At 38.7% G+C, this 17,193-nt stretch overlaps 1 protein-coding gene across 1 annotated transcript in view; it reads left to right on the top strand.

The window, feature by feature from the left end:
- LOC138064523 (ankyrin repeat domain-containing protein 31-like) overlaps positions 1-17,193 on the top strand; it is a 62,640-nt gene that overhangs the window by 12,369 nt on the left and 33,078 nt on the right. The window contains exons 7-13 of the mRNA XM_068927463.1: positions 1,892-2,554; positions 5,608-5,885; positions 6,213-6,334; positions 9,074-9,253; positions 12,503-12,645; positions 14,062-14,212; positions 16,216-16,277. Coding sequence (XP_068783564.1) covers positions 1,892-2,554; positions 5,608-5,885; positions 6,213-6,334; positions 9,074-9,253; positions 12,503-12,645; positions 14,062-14,212; positions 16,216-16,277 — 1,599 coding nt within the window. The remainder of the gene's footprint in view (positions 1-1,891; positions 2,555-5,607; positions 5,886-6,212; positions 6,335-9,073; positions 9,254-12,502; positions 12,646-14,061; positions 14,213-16,215; positions 16,278-17,193) is intronic.

Raw genomic sequence — 17,193 nt, 5'->3', positions numbered from 1 at the left:
CCCTCCTCTTCCTTCAGCAGCCCTCCTCTTCCTTCAGCAGCCCTCCTCTTCCTTCAGCAGCCCTCCTCTTCCTTCAGCAGCCCTCCTCTTCCTTCAGCAGCCCTCCTCTTCCTTCAGCAGCCCTCCTCTTCCTTCAGCAGCCCTCCTCTTCCTTCAGCAGCCCTCCTCTTCCTTCAGCAGCCCTCCTCTTCCTTCAGCAGCCCTCCTCTTCCTTCAGCAGCCCTCCTCTTCCTTCAGCAGCCCTCCTCTTCCTTCAGCAGCCCTCCTCTTCCTTCAGCAGCCCTCCTCTTCCTTCAGCAGCCCTCCTCTTCCTTCAGCAGCCCTCCTCTTCCTTCAGCAGCCCTCCTCTTCCTTCAGCAGCCCTCCTCTTCCTTCAGCAGCCCTCCTCTTCCTTCAGCAGCCCTCCTCTTCCTTCAGCAGCCCTCCTCTTCCTTCAGCAGCCCTCCTCTTCCTATTCAACAGACAGTTACCTTAGCCTTTGGGCTCTGAGTGCCTTCATCAGTGACAGCTGAGTAGGGATTTTGGAGAAGGAAAGTTTGGACTTTATTGTGTTCTGCAGAATTTAACTTGTAGATCTAGTCCCACGGGATTTTACTGGGGGAAACTGGAGTGCTAGAGCTAGGTGGTGTTTTTATGAACACCAGTCACATTAAGTGTTGGATTTCAGTTGTCATTTGGGTGCTTAGACTCTTGCAGAATTAGCCATTTGAGCCTGTCTGATCCTTCTCCGTTAATGTAAATGGTAGTTTCACCTGCTTTTCACTAGGTGCACCAAGCCTTTTTTTTGTAGTAAGTTTATAATTTTTAATATATGTATATGTGTCTCTTAAACCACGGTTTTTCAAATACAAAAAGCTTATGCCAGTGGTGTTTTTTCCCAGTCCTTTACAGTCTGTATAAATTGGAAAAATGATCTAAAAATAAACTAATTCAATATAGCGAAGTAAAAAGTACTCAGTACTGGAAGAGGAACAATTAGCTGCAGAAGTGCAAGATGGGAAACAGCTGACTAGGGAATATTTTTTCAACAAAGAATCAGGGATTTATAACAGCTTACAAACTGCATGTGAGTCAACAGCATCAGGTTTCTGCCCTATTTGTTTTGTTGTATGTGAGCTTTATCAAAATCTGTTACTGGCTGTGTTAAAGAATTCTTGCACTGCACAATATTGCCACTTGCTGGCAGCAAGAGTCTAAAAATGTGTTGAAAGAAATTCTTTTAAGATTCTCTTAGGCAATACCACTGTTATATACACACACTCATGATATAAAAAAGATTTTTAGGCTTGCTGAGGCATCTGATTTTCTCCTGCAGAAGCATTTGAAACAAGGATAACAAAAAAAGAAGAAAAGATATTAATGGTATAAAAGTACGTGCATCTGTTGTAAAGCAGATCAAGGTGATTAGAAAAACAGCAGAAATATTACTTTTCCAAGAACAGTTATGGTTTTATGCTTCTGTTCTCAGTGGAAACTTGGACATACAGCCTCCAAAGGTACTACAAAGATTTTGAAGTTTATGAGGCACGAGCGCTTCGTACCTTGGAATCTACACTAACACATAATCGAAACTGAAAGCGATAATGTTTTTTACTAACTGCTTTTTGTATTGTGTTGTGAGTATGTCCACTTCCATTGTTTCTGGACAACAGAAATTTTTAATGCTGTTAACACTTCAGGTCATTGGCAATAGCATAATATCTTTGACTTTATAACACATTTTGTCTGTCTTGTTCTTGCTTTTTTTTCACTACAAGGGAAGTCAACAGCTGAAGTTCAAAAATTGTGAATAAAATATATGTTTAGTGATGATTTGTAAAGTGAATGCTGATTATGTACTTTTTAGAAAAAGTTGTTCCATTCCTTTTTTGTAAACGTTTTTTATGTTTAGATTTCACAGAAATTAAGTGATGAAGATCTCTCTCCAGAAACAAGCCTGTGTCTAGATGCATTTCTGGAGGAGCTAATAATGATTCCAAAAGAACAGACACCGCAAGATATATTTCCACATGTTTTAGAAGATTGCCAGAGAACGAGCCTGACGGTTATTGACACAGATAACACAGTAAAAGAACATTCCCTTAAAAATGATACAGATCTCTCATTGACATCCTTAGGGACGATTTTCATGGAAGCGTTCTCTGAACAGAGAATACTGACGAGTGAATTTGAAATCAGTGATTTGTTGAAGCCTCTCAGTGATTCAGAGAGTCCTAAAATGATAAACCCGTTGCGTGACGTGTTAGAGTGTCAGGGTCATGCCTTATCCATTGATACATCAGCAGATGAGAAAAGCGATGCCCTGCCAGTTGAGCTTGTGGCAGCTCTGAACTCCTTGTCAGGATCTGTAGTACAGGTTGTCGCTCCTGAAGTGCCAAATGAGAGGCAGCTTAGCACTGAGGAAGAGCAGTTAAATTTAGAACCCAGTATTCCCCGGCTAGATGATGACTGTACACAGCTAACAAATACATTTGAGCCTCAGCTTTCTACAGTTCAGGCAGAAGAAATAAAAGCCATAACACGATCTGACTTGCAGAGGACAACGAATGAGCAAGTACGTGTGCGGGTTAATTAGTACTTGAAAAGTTATGTATGTCTTAGACTATTCTATAGAATAGTCAAAATACTTGGAGATGTAAATCTTAGCAGAGAACAAACTGCCATCAGTAATTTACATGTTTAATATCTTTTCATTGATTTTTGTTTCAGAAGTCCAGTAATATTTTTCTGTTTTGATATATTCTTATTATGAGGATGGCTTAGCTTTCTGGGATAGGTAATCCTAGTAAAGTTAAGGGTTTTTTTACTTTTTTTTTGTTTTGTTTTGTTTTTAATTAGTGACTGCCATGGCTAGAATTAGTATGGAATTTTAAAAACTCCTGTTCCCTCTATATATCTTCTTTGTCTCACATCTTCTCTAAAGAAAGTGCCAAAACACTCTTCTGAAATGCTGTTATAGCACCCTGGCATAAGCCTGCTGATTTTAAGCCGTTTCCTACCCTATCGTTTTTTGTTTACTTTTCCGTATGATAGTATGCTGTGTTTTCTGCTTTTGTAGCTCCTGTCCCTGTAGTGTATAAATGCTTTGCAAGTATTACAAAAAGAAATTTTAGGCATGTCTTCCCTGCAGACTAGCCAGATTACTTTATGGGGATTCTTTTACATGTATGTTTAGGAGTGGGAATGTCTGTGTTGTTTAGCTCTGCCTATGAGAGGCTTACTGAAGAAGCTGAGACAAGTTCTTATGTTTATGTCCTCCACTCAAGATGCTAGTATGTATGGATACAAGCGGTGATCCTTCTTTCTTTTTTTATCTCTTGTCCTGTGCTGTTCTCAACGTATGTCTTGTCCTGCAATGGTGATCTGCAACGGGTCATTTGAATTCAACAAGATGAAAGCAAAAAATCTAGGGAGGGACATGACAACAACATGTAATTTCTTCCTGTTCAGGTTATCATGAAGGAAAGAGAAAGACCTACGTGTTTATGCTATGGAGTGTGATAGACATCCCTTGTAAATCTAGAATCACATCCTCTGCTCTGCTTTGTTTCTGTGTAATCTGGTACTGCAAATCAACAATAAACCACTATAGCTAGTTGAAGTGGTTTTACAGCCAGTTTTCTTCCACAGAATGGCATAAAGCATCTAAAGAATATTAATTAATTCAGACTTTTATTGGTTACATTAACTGAGTATCACAACGTGTAATAAAATGTGCTGCAAAGGTAGCTAATTTCAGAGTGCTGAAAGCTCTCTAGGCTTGTTCTCTCAGAACCATAGCAACTTGTAAAGCTTGTTTCAGTGAAGTGTAAATTTCTGAAATTTGTAGCGCAGATTGTCAAGCTTAGTAGATAGATTTACTCAATGTTGCAGTTAAGATTGTGAGTCAGGGTCCTTCGGGAATGTGGATGCATAATCTCTTTTTTAATTAATAATTTAATTTAGCTTGCTGATATCTCAGTTTCCTGTCACTGAAGGTGGAAGGTATGGAGGCAGTTTAACGAGGAAAAATTCTAGGTTAATTTGTTAGTAATTGTTGTGTTCTGACAGTATATTACTCTCTCTGGTCTTTCCTTATCCTTGCTTCTTCACAGTATGCTTATTCTGAGTGATGAAATGGGTACTGAAAAGAGGAGAGCCTGTATTGTCCTGTAGATGCAACTATGATGCTGTTCGCTCTTTCTCGCTCTCTTTCTCGCTCTCTTTCTCGCTCTCTTTCTCGCTCTCTTTCTCGCTCGCTCCTCTTTCCCCCCCCCCCCCACCATATAGGCCATCTGTTGTAATATATGGTACCTTATAAAGCACATGCCTTTTTTTCTCTTTGAAATGTTTTCTTTGCTTTCTCTTACCCTCCTTCTATAGCAAATGCGGTGTCATGGAGAGTACTGGATTGATAGTTTTGTACACTGAAATGTTTGGTTTCCTGCAACTGCCATGTTAATGTATATCATGTCTTGACCTGGAGGGACCACTTCTAGGGATGCAGCTCACCCCTTCAGGAGCCTCTCTGCTGAATACGTCAATTAAAAAAAAAAACAGTGAATCCTCCATTTCCATCCGTGTCCCAGGGAAGCACTGGCAAATTTTCCTGTATCACTGTGAAAGAATTTGTAGAACAGTCATGCTCATGTTGTATGTGTACTGAGGGTGTGCCCTAAGGGCGTTCAGCACTACTCAAGCGAGTAATAAGCTAAAGTGCACCCAGGCCATTACAGCAGCTTCAGTGATACTCAGCAACGTGGTTCACTTTCAGCTCACTAAAATAAAGAATTAACTCAAGTAACTCAAGTTAACTACCGTGTGATAATTCATACTTAGGATGGGATTCCTCTCACTGTTAGAGATAAGCATCTGGTATACACCAACCAGCTGGTTCCCCTAACACACCTTAGCACAAGATAAATCAGTCTCTGAAAGTGGCTCTTCCTCTTCACTAATGATAGGGATGGCAGGGAGAACCAGGATGCATAGTGACATCTTGATGTCTGACTTTTAGATGGCTGCAGGTAAGTGAGATAAATCTCATCCGTGGTGGCTATAGCTCAGGAATCAAGATCGTATGTTTTTAGAAATAGCTTCTCAGCTAGGAATTACTGAAACTGTTGAAACACTTTTCCTGTCGATGTGCACATTTCTAGACTTGCACAAGACTGGAATAAAATGGGCTAGCTTAAGGCATCGTGAACATCACTTAATTTTTTAGGACAGGAACTCATGTCTATAGGGAGCTAGAATGAATCCGTTAAGTCATTTCACGTGTCCAGCTAAACAGCTTTCAGATAACAAATTTTGTTCACTGTCAGCCAGGCTAGATTTATTATTTGTGTTTTGATTCTGAGTATCCTACTTCCCTTGGCTAATCCTCCCAGTGCTACATGATGTGGCACTGCTTTAGAAGTGCCTTTCTCTGTGGAAACCTGTCTGTGGTATCTGTAGAATTCCAGTTATCACTTAACTATCCCTTCCATTCTCCGTATTTTATTCCATTGTCTGTAAGCACATATATAATTTATAAGACGATGTACTTTGAGCCTTTAATATTTATACAGCCGTTCTTTTAACAGTTTGTTTACTGGTCACTTGCAGTATTTCTTTTTTTTGTCACAGCTTGTGGGTGATCAGCAGAGAGAGAAAGAGGTAATTTCAGATTATTGGCGTGCCACCTTGCATGAAAATTCTACTGAGGAGGGAAGTTCACGTTCACTGGAGACTGACTTGTGTGCAGAAACTACCAAAGCAACATCAAGGAGAGCAATGCAGATAAGGGGGACCTCCTCGAGAAAGCGCAGAGATCATGTTTCCAGTTGTCACCAAATACTACAAGAGACTCAGCAGAGGATATCTCACAATGGCAATACAACAAGAAACAAAGCTAAGGATTTTGAGTATGACAAAATCATGCATAATATTCTTAAATTCCTGTTTGTATTAATGTAACAGATGTGATGCAGACCAGTCGTTCCTCATGTTAGTGATTTTAAATGATCAAAAGGTAAAAGTTTTAACATTTTACTTGCAGATCTGGCAGTCGGTTTTTGCCCTGATTTACCTTCTTTTCAGTACTACCAAAGTTAGCAAACATACTTGCATGCTATTATAAACTTCATTTTAAAATTAAATATGTTTACATTTTTAGCTCTACTATAAGCACTGCTTTACTGTATACAGAGAAGACAATATTTTTATTGATTCTAAACCAAATGTCTTGTCAGAAAAATTCAGAAGTCTACTTCTAAAGACAAGCAGGATCTAGAAACCAACATATGTCAAAGGATGAATGGAAATAGAACAGCTGAGCAGACAAGGAGAAGCAAAAGAATCAAAAAGAAAATTAGTAAGATGTTCTCTGGTGTTTATTTATCATATAAATTTTTTTGATTTCAGCAAATGTACTGAATGAAGTATAATTCATAGCCTTTCCTATATATCGTGGTATGTTTTTATTTTAAAAAGAAGCTATAAACATTGATTGTTAAAATTATGGGTGATTTACACAATTTCCTTCACTTGTGTAAATATACACATTAGCAACGTAACAGTTGACTTGTGTACGTAAACTCATTATGAACCATGAGAAACTTTTCAGGATGCAATTTTTATCGCATAGTATTATAAATAAAAAAAAAAAAAATTATGGTGTATTCTGAAAAGCAAAAGGAAAAATGCATTCATACAGAGTGAAGATGTAGATCCTGATTCTGTAATCTAGTATTCTTGGTGCAACGTCTTTTTGAAGGGAATGCCATCCTCAATAATTGACCTATACGAAGCAGATTAACAACAGGCATTTAAAGCAGAGTATTCTGTCAGTTTTAAATATAGGGCCTTCACTACTGCAGTCACTAAGCACTCTTTGAAGTATTCTTCCTTGCAACGTGCTTTGTCAGAGAAAAAGATTGCTATTTTTCTTCCTTTAAAGATGAGGAACTGGCATGCAAAGAAGTTCTCTGCCTCACCCAGGAAGTGTGTGGGAGAATATAGAATTCACTTATGTGCTCACTCCAGAGCCAGCCTTTCTTTAAGACAAGAATCTTAAAAGGTTTTTTCTTTAAGCCTATTCAGTCTGGCTTTATCAGTGCACCTACAATCGTTTGAACAACTTAAAGTTTGGAAGTAGTTGAACTGTAACAGCTATGTTATAGACCTTATAAAATATGAATAATTCTACTACCATTTAGCAACCCTTCTCTCTCAAAGGGTTTTCGTTATTCCCAGTGGAAGCACCACTTTTATGAGACTCAAGGCTGGATGACTAACCAGTCTTGTGTTTCAAGTTGACTTAGTAGTTTTCACTTGAAAAATAAGCTGTTGGTGTTTTTAGCATAACTTCTACAGAAAGAGTGAGCCTGTAGAGGTAGCTTCATGTTAATCCAATCTAACAAGGTTACCTCCATTTTGCATCAGATCTTGTAATCGAGACTGAGTCAGCTCAGCTTGATAATTCACCAAAAAAACAGCCCCACAAAAGTTCCAGTTTGGTTCAGCAAGCCGTACTTGTTTTGCACAGTTGCTGGGTCTGACGCAAGAAAGGTGGCAAGGAAGGCAGGGTAGAGGTGGCAGGGAATAAGTCCTCTTGAAGTTACAATGTGTATTAAATGGGATTAAGCGTAACATAAAACTACACCTTGTTCTGTTTATGTCTATATGATTTGTCCTTCCTGCTGGACAAGTCTATATGATTTGTCCTCCTGCTTCCTGTCCTAACTGCTGGACTGGTTTCAACCAGCTTTGACTGTGGACTGTAGTATCATGGATGATTAATGTCTTACAAGATTAGACAGGTCGTGGAGAAAGACTCTCCATGCACTCAGCTGAGAAGGTGCTAGGTAATCCATTTGGAAACCAATTGGTTTCCAAAAAGCTACACAGGATCAAACACTCAAGGTTAGGAATGATTTAATCTGAGCTCGCAGTCTATCACAATGTACAAAGCAGTAGAGACGTGAGGCTTTATGAGTTCTATAATGCTTAAAACAAAAGATCTATTCCTGTAACCTGGGTAGAGTTTTGAGGCCAGCAAGCTACATCTGCTACTACTGATTGTGGAGAGGAGCAGTGAATGTAGCCTGTCATTCCTCCAAACCCAAGGTTTTTCACTAGTAGATCAACACAGTGGCTGGGCCATGCATTGTGCTTTCCTGCAAGCCATCCTTCCCTCCCTTCATACCTCCCTGTTTTCTAGAAGAGGCAATAGCACAGATGCCCTTCTCCGTGGTATGAAGAGATGCTGGATGGTACTCTGCTGGTAAAGTATGGGACAGCCTATCTATATAGCAGATACAGTTTTCAGTTTTGGTGAGTTGATAATGGCTGCATAGTGGGAGATAGAATTTGTTTTGTAACATAATAAACTAATAGTTAAAATAGTATTTGTTTCGTGTGTGTGTGTGTATATGCACACACATATATGTGTATATATAAAATTATGTTTAAGCCTCTGACTCCCAAGCAGGAATAATTTTCAGTGGGATAGCTAATGAGCTTTTGTCCCAACTGTTCACTTTTTCCTCGTTACACAAATACCTGAGCTACTGGTGAAGCAAAGGGGTAAGGTAATCTGAGGGAGCTAATCTCATTCACTATCCTAGTGTAATTCCTCTTTGCTCATGTGGCAGAGGCTTTAAAACATAAATGTGTACAAAAATGAATTATTGATAAGTATGATTTTTAAGAAAAGAGAAATTATTAAATAACTGAATAGCTTTTGAAATGCTCATCTTGTAATGAGTTCTAACCTACAATAGTAATTTTATCAACTGGTTGGAAACAATGCATTTTGCAAAAATGTCATTAAAAAGCAGAAATCCTAAACTTAAAACATTTTTAAAACTCTTATTCTTCTGTGCTGAACTCTAGTTAGATTTTTGTTATGGAATTCATGGTAAAAGGCATCTTTTATTGGAAGGGATTATTATTGAATTGGTAACATCTCTTTTGAAATATTCATTTCCATTAAACTAAATGAATTTTTTTTCTTCAGAAAGCTTGCTCACTAAGTGAAATGCAAACAAAAGCCAAAGTAAGAGAGGAAAGACATTTTTCTATTCAACACATCTTTTAAATTATTTTTCAGGACAAGAAGCCTGTATTAGGAATTCTCTAAATCCTGTTTTCCCCATTTCACTTTCAAGAATCAATAGGAGGAATATTTTTGGTGAGACTTTACTGCATAAAGCTGTTGCTGATGAAGATATAGACCTTGTATGCAATATAATAAAAGCTGGTGCAAACATAAATGCTCAGGATTATGCTGGTAAGTTGTAATTGTAGTTCAAATACAGTCTACTATTTTCAAAACAAGCATCTAGGTATAAGTAATGAATGCACATATTATGCATATGTGCAACGAGGGATGCTATAGTTTTTTTGCTAGTAAGTAGATTATTGAATTTTTATTGGTTTAACTTGGTAACCGTTCATGAGAAAATATACAGACTCTATATATAGGTGTATTAGAAAAGAAAAATTTCCTGAAAGTATGTACTCGAAAACTGAAGAAATACTGAAATTAAGTTTACTTAGCCTTAATTCAGCAACCTGTGCATGCTCATCAGGAAATAATTCCTTAATCATGCAACCAATGAACTGTTTTCCACAGCTTTTATTTGTTTGTTTGTCCATTTCAGTGTCCAACTTGAGATTCCAAAAAATAGATTTCTAGTTTAATTTTTCAGAGGCTTTGATTTTGCCACTTATATCTTAAAGAAAGTTGTAGCTTCATAGCTTAGAACTACTTTGATTCAGTTAGTTTGTAATTGCTTGATAGTTCACGTTTTTGTTTCTTCTTGGGCCCAAAAATGAATGACAAGCAGTGGCCAGCTGTGAACATTTTGATTTAAACAATTGACCATATCTAGCTTCATGTGTGATACTCTGTGGCAAAGACAGTACTGTTCCCTGAAGTATCAAGTGGTTGTCTCAAACATAAGACTGTCCTTCCTCATTTTGCAGTTCCCTGCATAATTCATTGGACTGTGATAAACTTCCATAAAAAAGGAGGAAATGGTTTCACAGGCAACTACATCATTCAGTAGAAAACCTTGATTCATTCCTAGAACATGTCCATCTCGTGTGGTGGCTAAAGACTTCACAGCTGTTCTGTGGGAACAGGAAAAAAAAAAAAAAAAGATGTGCAGTTGAAAGCTATTGCATAGTGAATGAATATAATAGACCAAAATTAAGTTAGAAATTCTGTCTTCTGGAACATACTGACTTACAGATTAGGTCAGCAGCAGGATCCAGACTTTATAATTTAGGACTCTGCTGTTTGAACTACCAGAGTGACTCTCAGAGTGCTAGAGGCAGCTGAGAAAAAGATTTTGTTTGTGGGTTTCAAAGCCATATACTGACAACAGAGAACTGTTAGTATCATGGGTTCAGCTGCAGGCTTTGTGGGGAAGTGCACTGAAGTGCAGTGCTTCCAGATTTTGACCTCACTGCTGCTGCTTTTTTCTCCCTTTGCACCTTTTGCTGGGCTGCTATTTCTTCACTCCCTCAGACTCTGGCTGCTATCTTTTGGTGTAAAAGGAGCACAACTGCGTAAAATGTGCTTTAAGTGAACTCCTTGAAGAGATAAGAGGCTGACCTGACCCCCCTCCTTTCTTTTCTAGTGAGGGAGGTATAATCAGAAAGAAGTAGAGTTGCTAGACCTGTGCCATTTTGAAATGTGCTTTCATCTCATGGGCTGGGAATTACTGCTGAAATAGTTTTATTCTGTCCCTGTGCCCTGTGTCTTCCTTTAATGCCCTCCACCAGTAATTATCCATATCTTACACTAGTCTTTTTCTTTTCATCCGATTCAGTGCTCTGCTTCAATACCTTACTGAATTCCTGTTTTTTTGTTTGTTTTCTTCTTCTTCTTCTCCCTGCCTGGGTGTCAGTACAGGGGTTGTGGAGAGAGAATCTCCGTGCTCTCAGTTTGAGTATTGATTCAGAATGTCTGGAGGGAGCTGAAAAAGTCGTTGCAACGAGAATTCTGCTTCTCAGCCTGGAGCTTGCACAGAGTCCTTTGAGAATCATGTTGCTAAACTCTAATGATTATCTATTAAACATGTTCCAGCTGCAATTTTTCAGAGGCTCATTATTGTATTGGATACAGGACGATATTTAATGGGAGAGAAATAGGCATCTTCACTCATATAAAACTTTTCTCCTTTCCTTACTACATTTCAGGCTTTTGTTCCAAAATGTGAAGTTGCTGTAGTTTCTTAATGAAATAGTTGTAAGGCATTTTAAAATGCAAGTAAAATATTCTATGAATGATGCTATTAAAAGCATTCATATTGAAGCACTGTCAGCGTTAGACAGTTATAGTTAAAACGGCTGAGTTTCAAGCAAGTAAGAGCAACACCTTATAGCAGAAAGCGTTTTTTGGCAACCTGATGCAACATACTTTGCCCATAATAAACCAAATGCTGTGCGTATATACATTATTCTGGAGTGGGTGGTGAATAAGAGAGCCTCAGGAGTTTGCTTCTCTTTTTGACAAAAGAGGTTTTCACTTGATGAGAGCAGAACAGTCTTAATAAGCAATCTGTATTTAGTAAGTGGATCTATATTTAAAACTATTTTTAAATCTAGATTTAAACCTAGATTTAGTATATGGATTAGGCCTGGACAACCTTCCTGCAATGGGAGACGGTTGAAGAGGAAGGTTGCTCATCAGAATGGTCTTCTGGAGGGTATGGTGGTTTGGGGGCTGGAAGATAGGGATTGGAAGGTCTTCTGTCTTTTTCACTTACTTTTCTCACTCTGTAAAACACTGTCATATAATGACTATTTAAAGAGCTGATGCAAGGCTATGCTAGGCCCAATTCAAAGGCTTACACTCCACCTTTTGTTTTTCCTCAGCACTACCTTCTGTGGGTCATAAAGATGATATCTTGTTTTATTCCGTAGAGCTGAGAATGGATATGGAATTTCAGTAAGGATTTTTCATTGCTTTCTTTGGAAACTCCAACCTTTTTTGGAGAGTCTTAAAAGCCATTTTTTGGAGATGCTGCCCTACCGTTTTTAATTGCCGGTATATGTTACTTAGATAGGAGCGTGTTGCCATACACATAGCTCCAGGTCTTTATTTTTTCCTTTCTTACTTACTCTCTTCACCATGGCCTAGCAGATAAAAGGACATCATGAAAAATTATCTTGTGATTAAAACAGCACATACATTTTATTCAGGGAGAAATTACTAAGGTGTGAGTGGAACAATTTTTATTCTCTTTTTTCACAACAGAACCATCAAGTCTAAAATCAATATTGTTATAACAGCGCCTGATTCTTCAGTAAGTGCAAATTTTGGCAAAAGAATGAAATCTCCCAACCCTTGTAGCTTTTTAATACACATTTCTTCATACAACTTACTGTAAAATCCAGCAATCTTTACCATTTTAGTATATCTCTGAAATCCTGATGGTACTTTTAGATTATCTGTTAGGTAATTTTTGTGAAGTATTTTATCCAAATTGAAATACAGGTTTCAGTTGCCCGTTTCCCTCTTTCATAGGATGGACTGCGCTACATGAAGCAAGTGTGGAAGGCCTTTATAGGATAGCAAACGAGCTTTTGAAAGCAGGAGCCGATGTGAATGCTAGAGGAAGCGAACAAATAACACCATTACAAGATGCAGTTAAAGAAGGTCATTATGAGGTATATTCCAGTTTGAACACAAATCATGGTTTAGGTATATAAGTTCTTGTTGTTGGTTCAGAAAAGCAGATAGTGTTATTACATGTGAGCTGATCTTTTCATATTAGGAGTAGATTAGGAGATTTTAAGTCCTTTCTGCCTGACTTCTGTTCAGACCATCGCACACTTTGCAAGATTTGTCCAACAGCAGAAGAAATTGATTGTCCTTCTAACTGTTAGGGACAATAGCTGATGTACTGAGGAATACGTTACTACTGTTTAATATTACTTATTTCACTTATTTAATATTCACTTTGCAGAATCATTATATGACCTGAGCAACTCCTTTCTGGAGTTTTAATGATTTTTTTCCATGTTTTAGTAAATGTGCATGTATGGTGCGCAGCCACAACCATTCACAGACATTTTTTGTGTATCAACATATAGCGTGGACAATTATGAAAACACGGCTTTGTATTTTGTGTGGTCTTAAACAGAATGTCAACTGAATAGTCGGTGCAAATTAATTAGAATTCTTGTTGCCAAATGCCAATTCCTAGTTGAAAGAATCTGCAGATACAGGACACCTTGTGAATCCCAAGGGGGTTGTTGCTGTGGATCGAACCCTTTCTTATTTGCTCTGCTGTTATGAGAATGTATGAATGGAGAAAGAACTTCACTAGTGATCCTGTCAGTGACAGACTGGTTAGAAATAATGAGGGATTTTTAATATAGGGTGAAGGATGTGGATCAAGCCCAGTCCCCCCACGCTGAAAGGAGAAAAAGGCAGAAGTACAAGTAAAACCACTGTAGTGTAGGAATAAAATGGCAGGATTGGCCTCAGAAAGGAAATAATCAGATTGTAATGACTTAAGGTATTCTACAAAGGTAGATGAAACGTTTTGCTAAAGTAATCATCTTTTTGAATAACAACAGGTTAGGCTTTACCTTTTTATAAGGAAACCGTAATGTCAGTAACCCCTCTGAGTGGGTTTCATCTGACCAAATGTGCATTTGTAATTGCAAGAAAGAAATAGACACACCTAGAGCACTATTTTCTCTTGAAGTAGACATCTTAAATAGGTAAGCTGACTCATACCCTAAAATTGCCAGTTATTTTCCACCAATTAAGAGCTTAAGGGAAGATGAATCCTACCCTATATTTTTTTAAGCCCTTGACTTAAAACTGGCATCATGTTAATCACTGGAACCAGTTTATAGAAATGAAAATAATAAGATGTTAGGAGAATGATGCATCTAGAGGAATGCTTGGGATGTATTAACTGATGTAGGGAGGGATTATTTAGGACAGGCCTTAGATTTTTTTTTTTTTTTAGCTGTTCATGTTGTTGAGTACATCAGAGAGAAGCCTGTATAAGGAAGGAGTATGGAAAATACTGTTAGAAGAGAAACAATATGAAAAACTTATTTTTCTAGATGGCAGAGTTATTACTTTGGTATGGAGCTGATCCCTTATTAAAAGATGAGATGGGAAGGTGTGCATTAGAAGAAGCTTCTGACCAGTCTATGAGGAAACTACTTAAAAGCTATGTAGCAAAGTACGGAAGAGATTCAGAAGAGATATCAGGTAGGAATGAACTCTTTTGGCATATTCATCACTCATAAATGGAGAATTTCAAAATGTCTGTTTCACTATGTTTTCTTAATTACAACTAATAATTCCATAGATTTCACTGTCTGAAGTCTAAGTTCCAGTGTGCACTCCTTAACTAACAAGAGTTTGTGCACATTGGCAGAGTGTATAAGACAGTGGTGTCCAGCTTTCTCTTTGGCTAGAGCTACCTTTAAATTCGAGATGAAGATGAGAAGCACAACAGGTATTGCCTATTTAAATGTAAGATGGGGCATGACAGGACTTGCTGAGCTATGACTATGGTGTGGCTTAGAGCTAAGGATAAGATTCGGCTCTAAACTAGCGTAGAGGCTGAGTTTAGAAGGAACCATCAGATTAAGTTTAAAAATGGAGCCTGCGAGGGCATTTGGCTAGGATTACATCTAGATCTTAGGAGTTGCTAAACTTTAACTGCTTAAGCTTTATCCTTGCCTTCTGGTAATAGGGCTGAGGCTAGGGTTAAGCTACAGTTTAGGTGTAGTATTACCTTAGCTGAGCTAAGGTAGAGGCTGAGTTTACAAGGGGTAGTTAGGTGAACATTTAGGCTAAGACTAGAGTTGTATCTGGTAAAGTTTTGTGATCTAAGCAGAGAAGAAGATTCAGAAGGGGCCACTTCATGTCAGGGGCTGGGCTGGTACAGAGAGGTGCTACAAGGCTACTGGAAACCTTGATTAGAGTTAGAATTAGATCTATTGAACACTGATGAGCCAGTGTGGGTTGTGGTATGGTTAAATCTGGAAGAAGTTCCCAGGATAAGTTTAGCGTCAGGGCTGTAAGGAGTGGGCAGCAGTTACTGGCTTCAAACGTGGGTGGAATCAAGGTTAACATCGGTGTTCGCCTATCAGAGGCTGCTGTACCTGGGAGGTCCTGTGACTAGAGGTTAGGGCTGCAGCCACCAAGGGTCATCTAAATTTTCTGAAGTCTGAACCTGACAGAGATTAATGGGCTAAAACTATGTTCAAGGTTATGGTGTGGATTAGGATTTGGCCTACTTAATGCTAGATAGCTAGGCTGTTTGGCTTGACTGAGGACGAGGACTGGCAGGGTCCACTGAACTAAGATCAGTCCTAGGGCTAGAGTTAACATCTGGCATGTAAAATTCCCAGAAGTGGTAGAGGGAGAGATGCCGTGCTGTGAAATACCTGATAAATTTAAGACTGGCTCCAGTGCAGGTTGCTGGGCTAGCCTTGGAGCTGGGGATATGGGTTCATATTGGGGTTCAAAATAACAAAGGGTGAAGAGCCAGGTTTTTGCAGGATATGGTGTGGCCAGTCTAGTTTTAAGAACACATTGGCCAGAACTAGATGCATAGGCTTGCATGAGTTAAATATATTAAGATCTAGGGTCAGATCTTGGTGGTTGCTCTGCTCTTTTTTTATGCCGTTTTGTCTGCACAAAAAGAGGGCAGCTGGAAGGCTAAAGCAAACCACGAGTAAAGCACTAAAGTGATACTGGGGAATATCCCTGCCTATTTTCTTAGTGGTGACCTGGCTTGTAACTACTCTGTTCCTTTCCCTGCGCAACTGTGCTATACAGGGAAAGATATAAGCTGGGTTATTGTTTCACCTATTGCAGGCTCCAGAAAAGTCTCCGTGGGATCCGGGAGGCCTATTACAAAGTACATAAATGTAGTAGCTACTCTAAATTTCAAAAAGAAGTGCCCACATTACTAATCTTCCGAAGAATTTGGAAGCATAAAACTTGCTCCTCTCCTGGTTTGTACAAGATCCCTTCTACAATGAAGATCAAGCGCCAAGATTTTCATATGTATTTTATATGTTTATATGCTTTATTTTGTAATAAAACCCCTAGGACTTGCTATTTTTTCCAGCTAACTACATATGATAAGTACTATTCACACAAGATTCTGGAAACAAGATCCAATATGTATGCAGCAAAAAAATTATTATGATCCTTTGTCAATGCTGGTTTCTTTCTCTCTTTCAATTTCTTTTCAGCTGGAGAGGATGCAGAGAATATGTTAAGTGCTCAAAGTTTAGGTGATACAAACCTGCACCAGGTACATCTTTAAAGGGAATCCCCCTAATGTTTATTTGATGCTGAACTGTTATGGGTTTATTACGAGTCTTCAGTAAACTAAAGCAGAAGAGTATTTCTGAAATGTGTTTCAAAAATAGCATGTAACATACTAAATGCTTAATACCCAACAGGGACTGAAGCAAGGTGGTGTTCAACATTTTGCCAGTTCTTAGGCAAAGAGTTGCTGATGCCTACTCATATGGCTGCAGCCTCGTGAAGATGCAAGACAGAGGCAATCAGCTGTCTCTCATGGGCAGTGGTTCCTGTTGAGCTTTTACAAGTGCTGCAGAGCTAATTTACAACAAGCATGGTACATTGGTGCCTCTTTGTACGTGCAGAAACCTGACTAAAGCTGTGAGCTGTTGCCTGGATTGTAGTAGTAGAATAACTCTGTGCAATAGGTTGTTTGTGTTGGGCTTTTATAAGAAAGGGTAAGAGAGCCTCTGCCTTGCATAGGGGTTGCACAGGTCTGCTGTGAGACCTCACTGAGGTGTGGGAGCTGGTGCTTCACAGAAAGGCGAGGCACCATGGTTAGTTGCTTGGCCGTACCTTGTTTGTATACAGCACAGCAGTTTTTGGCAGTCACAGAGTTTAAAGCCATGTTCTCTCCTTCCCATTTTCTCCACTTTGAACACTGATAGCTGGTAATATGTGAAACACATACAGATGTAGCGTACAGATGCTTTTTTCTTACTTGCTGAAGTTTTATGTGGTTATGATAAATGTCCCTGTTACTCACAGCGGTATGACCTATAGTGTCCTTAGAAATGTTGTGCTCTAACAGCTTCCACGATGCCTACTCTTAAATTACGCTTTAAAACATTAGTTTATTGACGAAGAACATTCTCCAAATAGATGTTATAAACACTTTAACTGGGAAAACATATTACTGATAG

The sequence above is a fragment of the Struthio camelus genome, chromosome Z (genome assembly GCF_040807025.1).
Source record: "Struthio camelus isolate bStrCam1 chromosome Z, bStrCam1.hap1, whole genome shotgun sequence".
Lineage (NCBI taxonomy): Eukaryota > Metazoa > Chordata > Aves > Struthioniformes > Struthionidae > Struthio > Struthio camelus.
The sequence above is the reverse complement of the archived record's forward strand: the minus strand, read 5'-3'. Positions and strand labels throughout refer to the sequence as shown.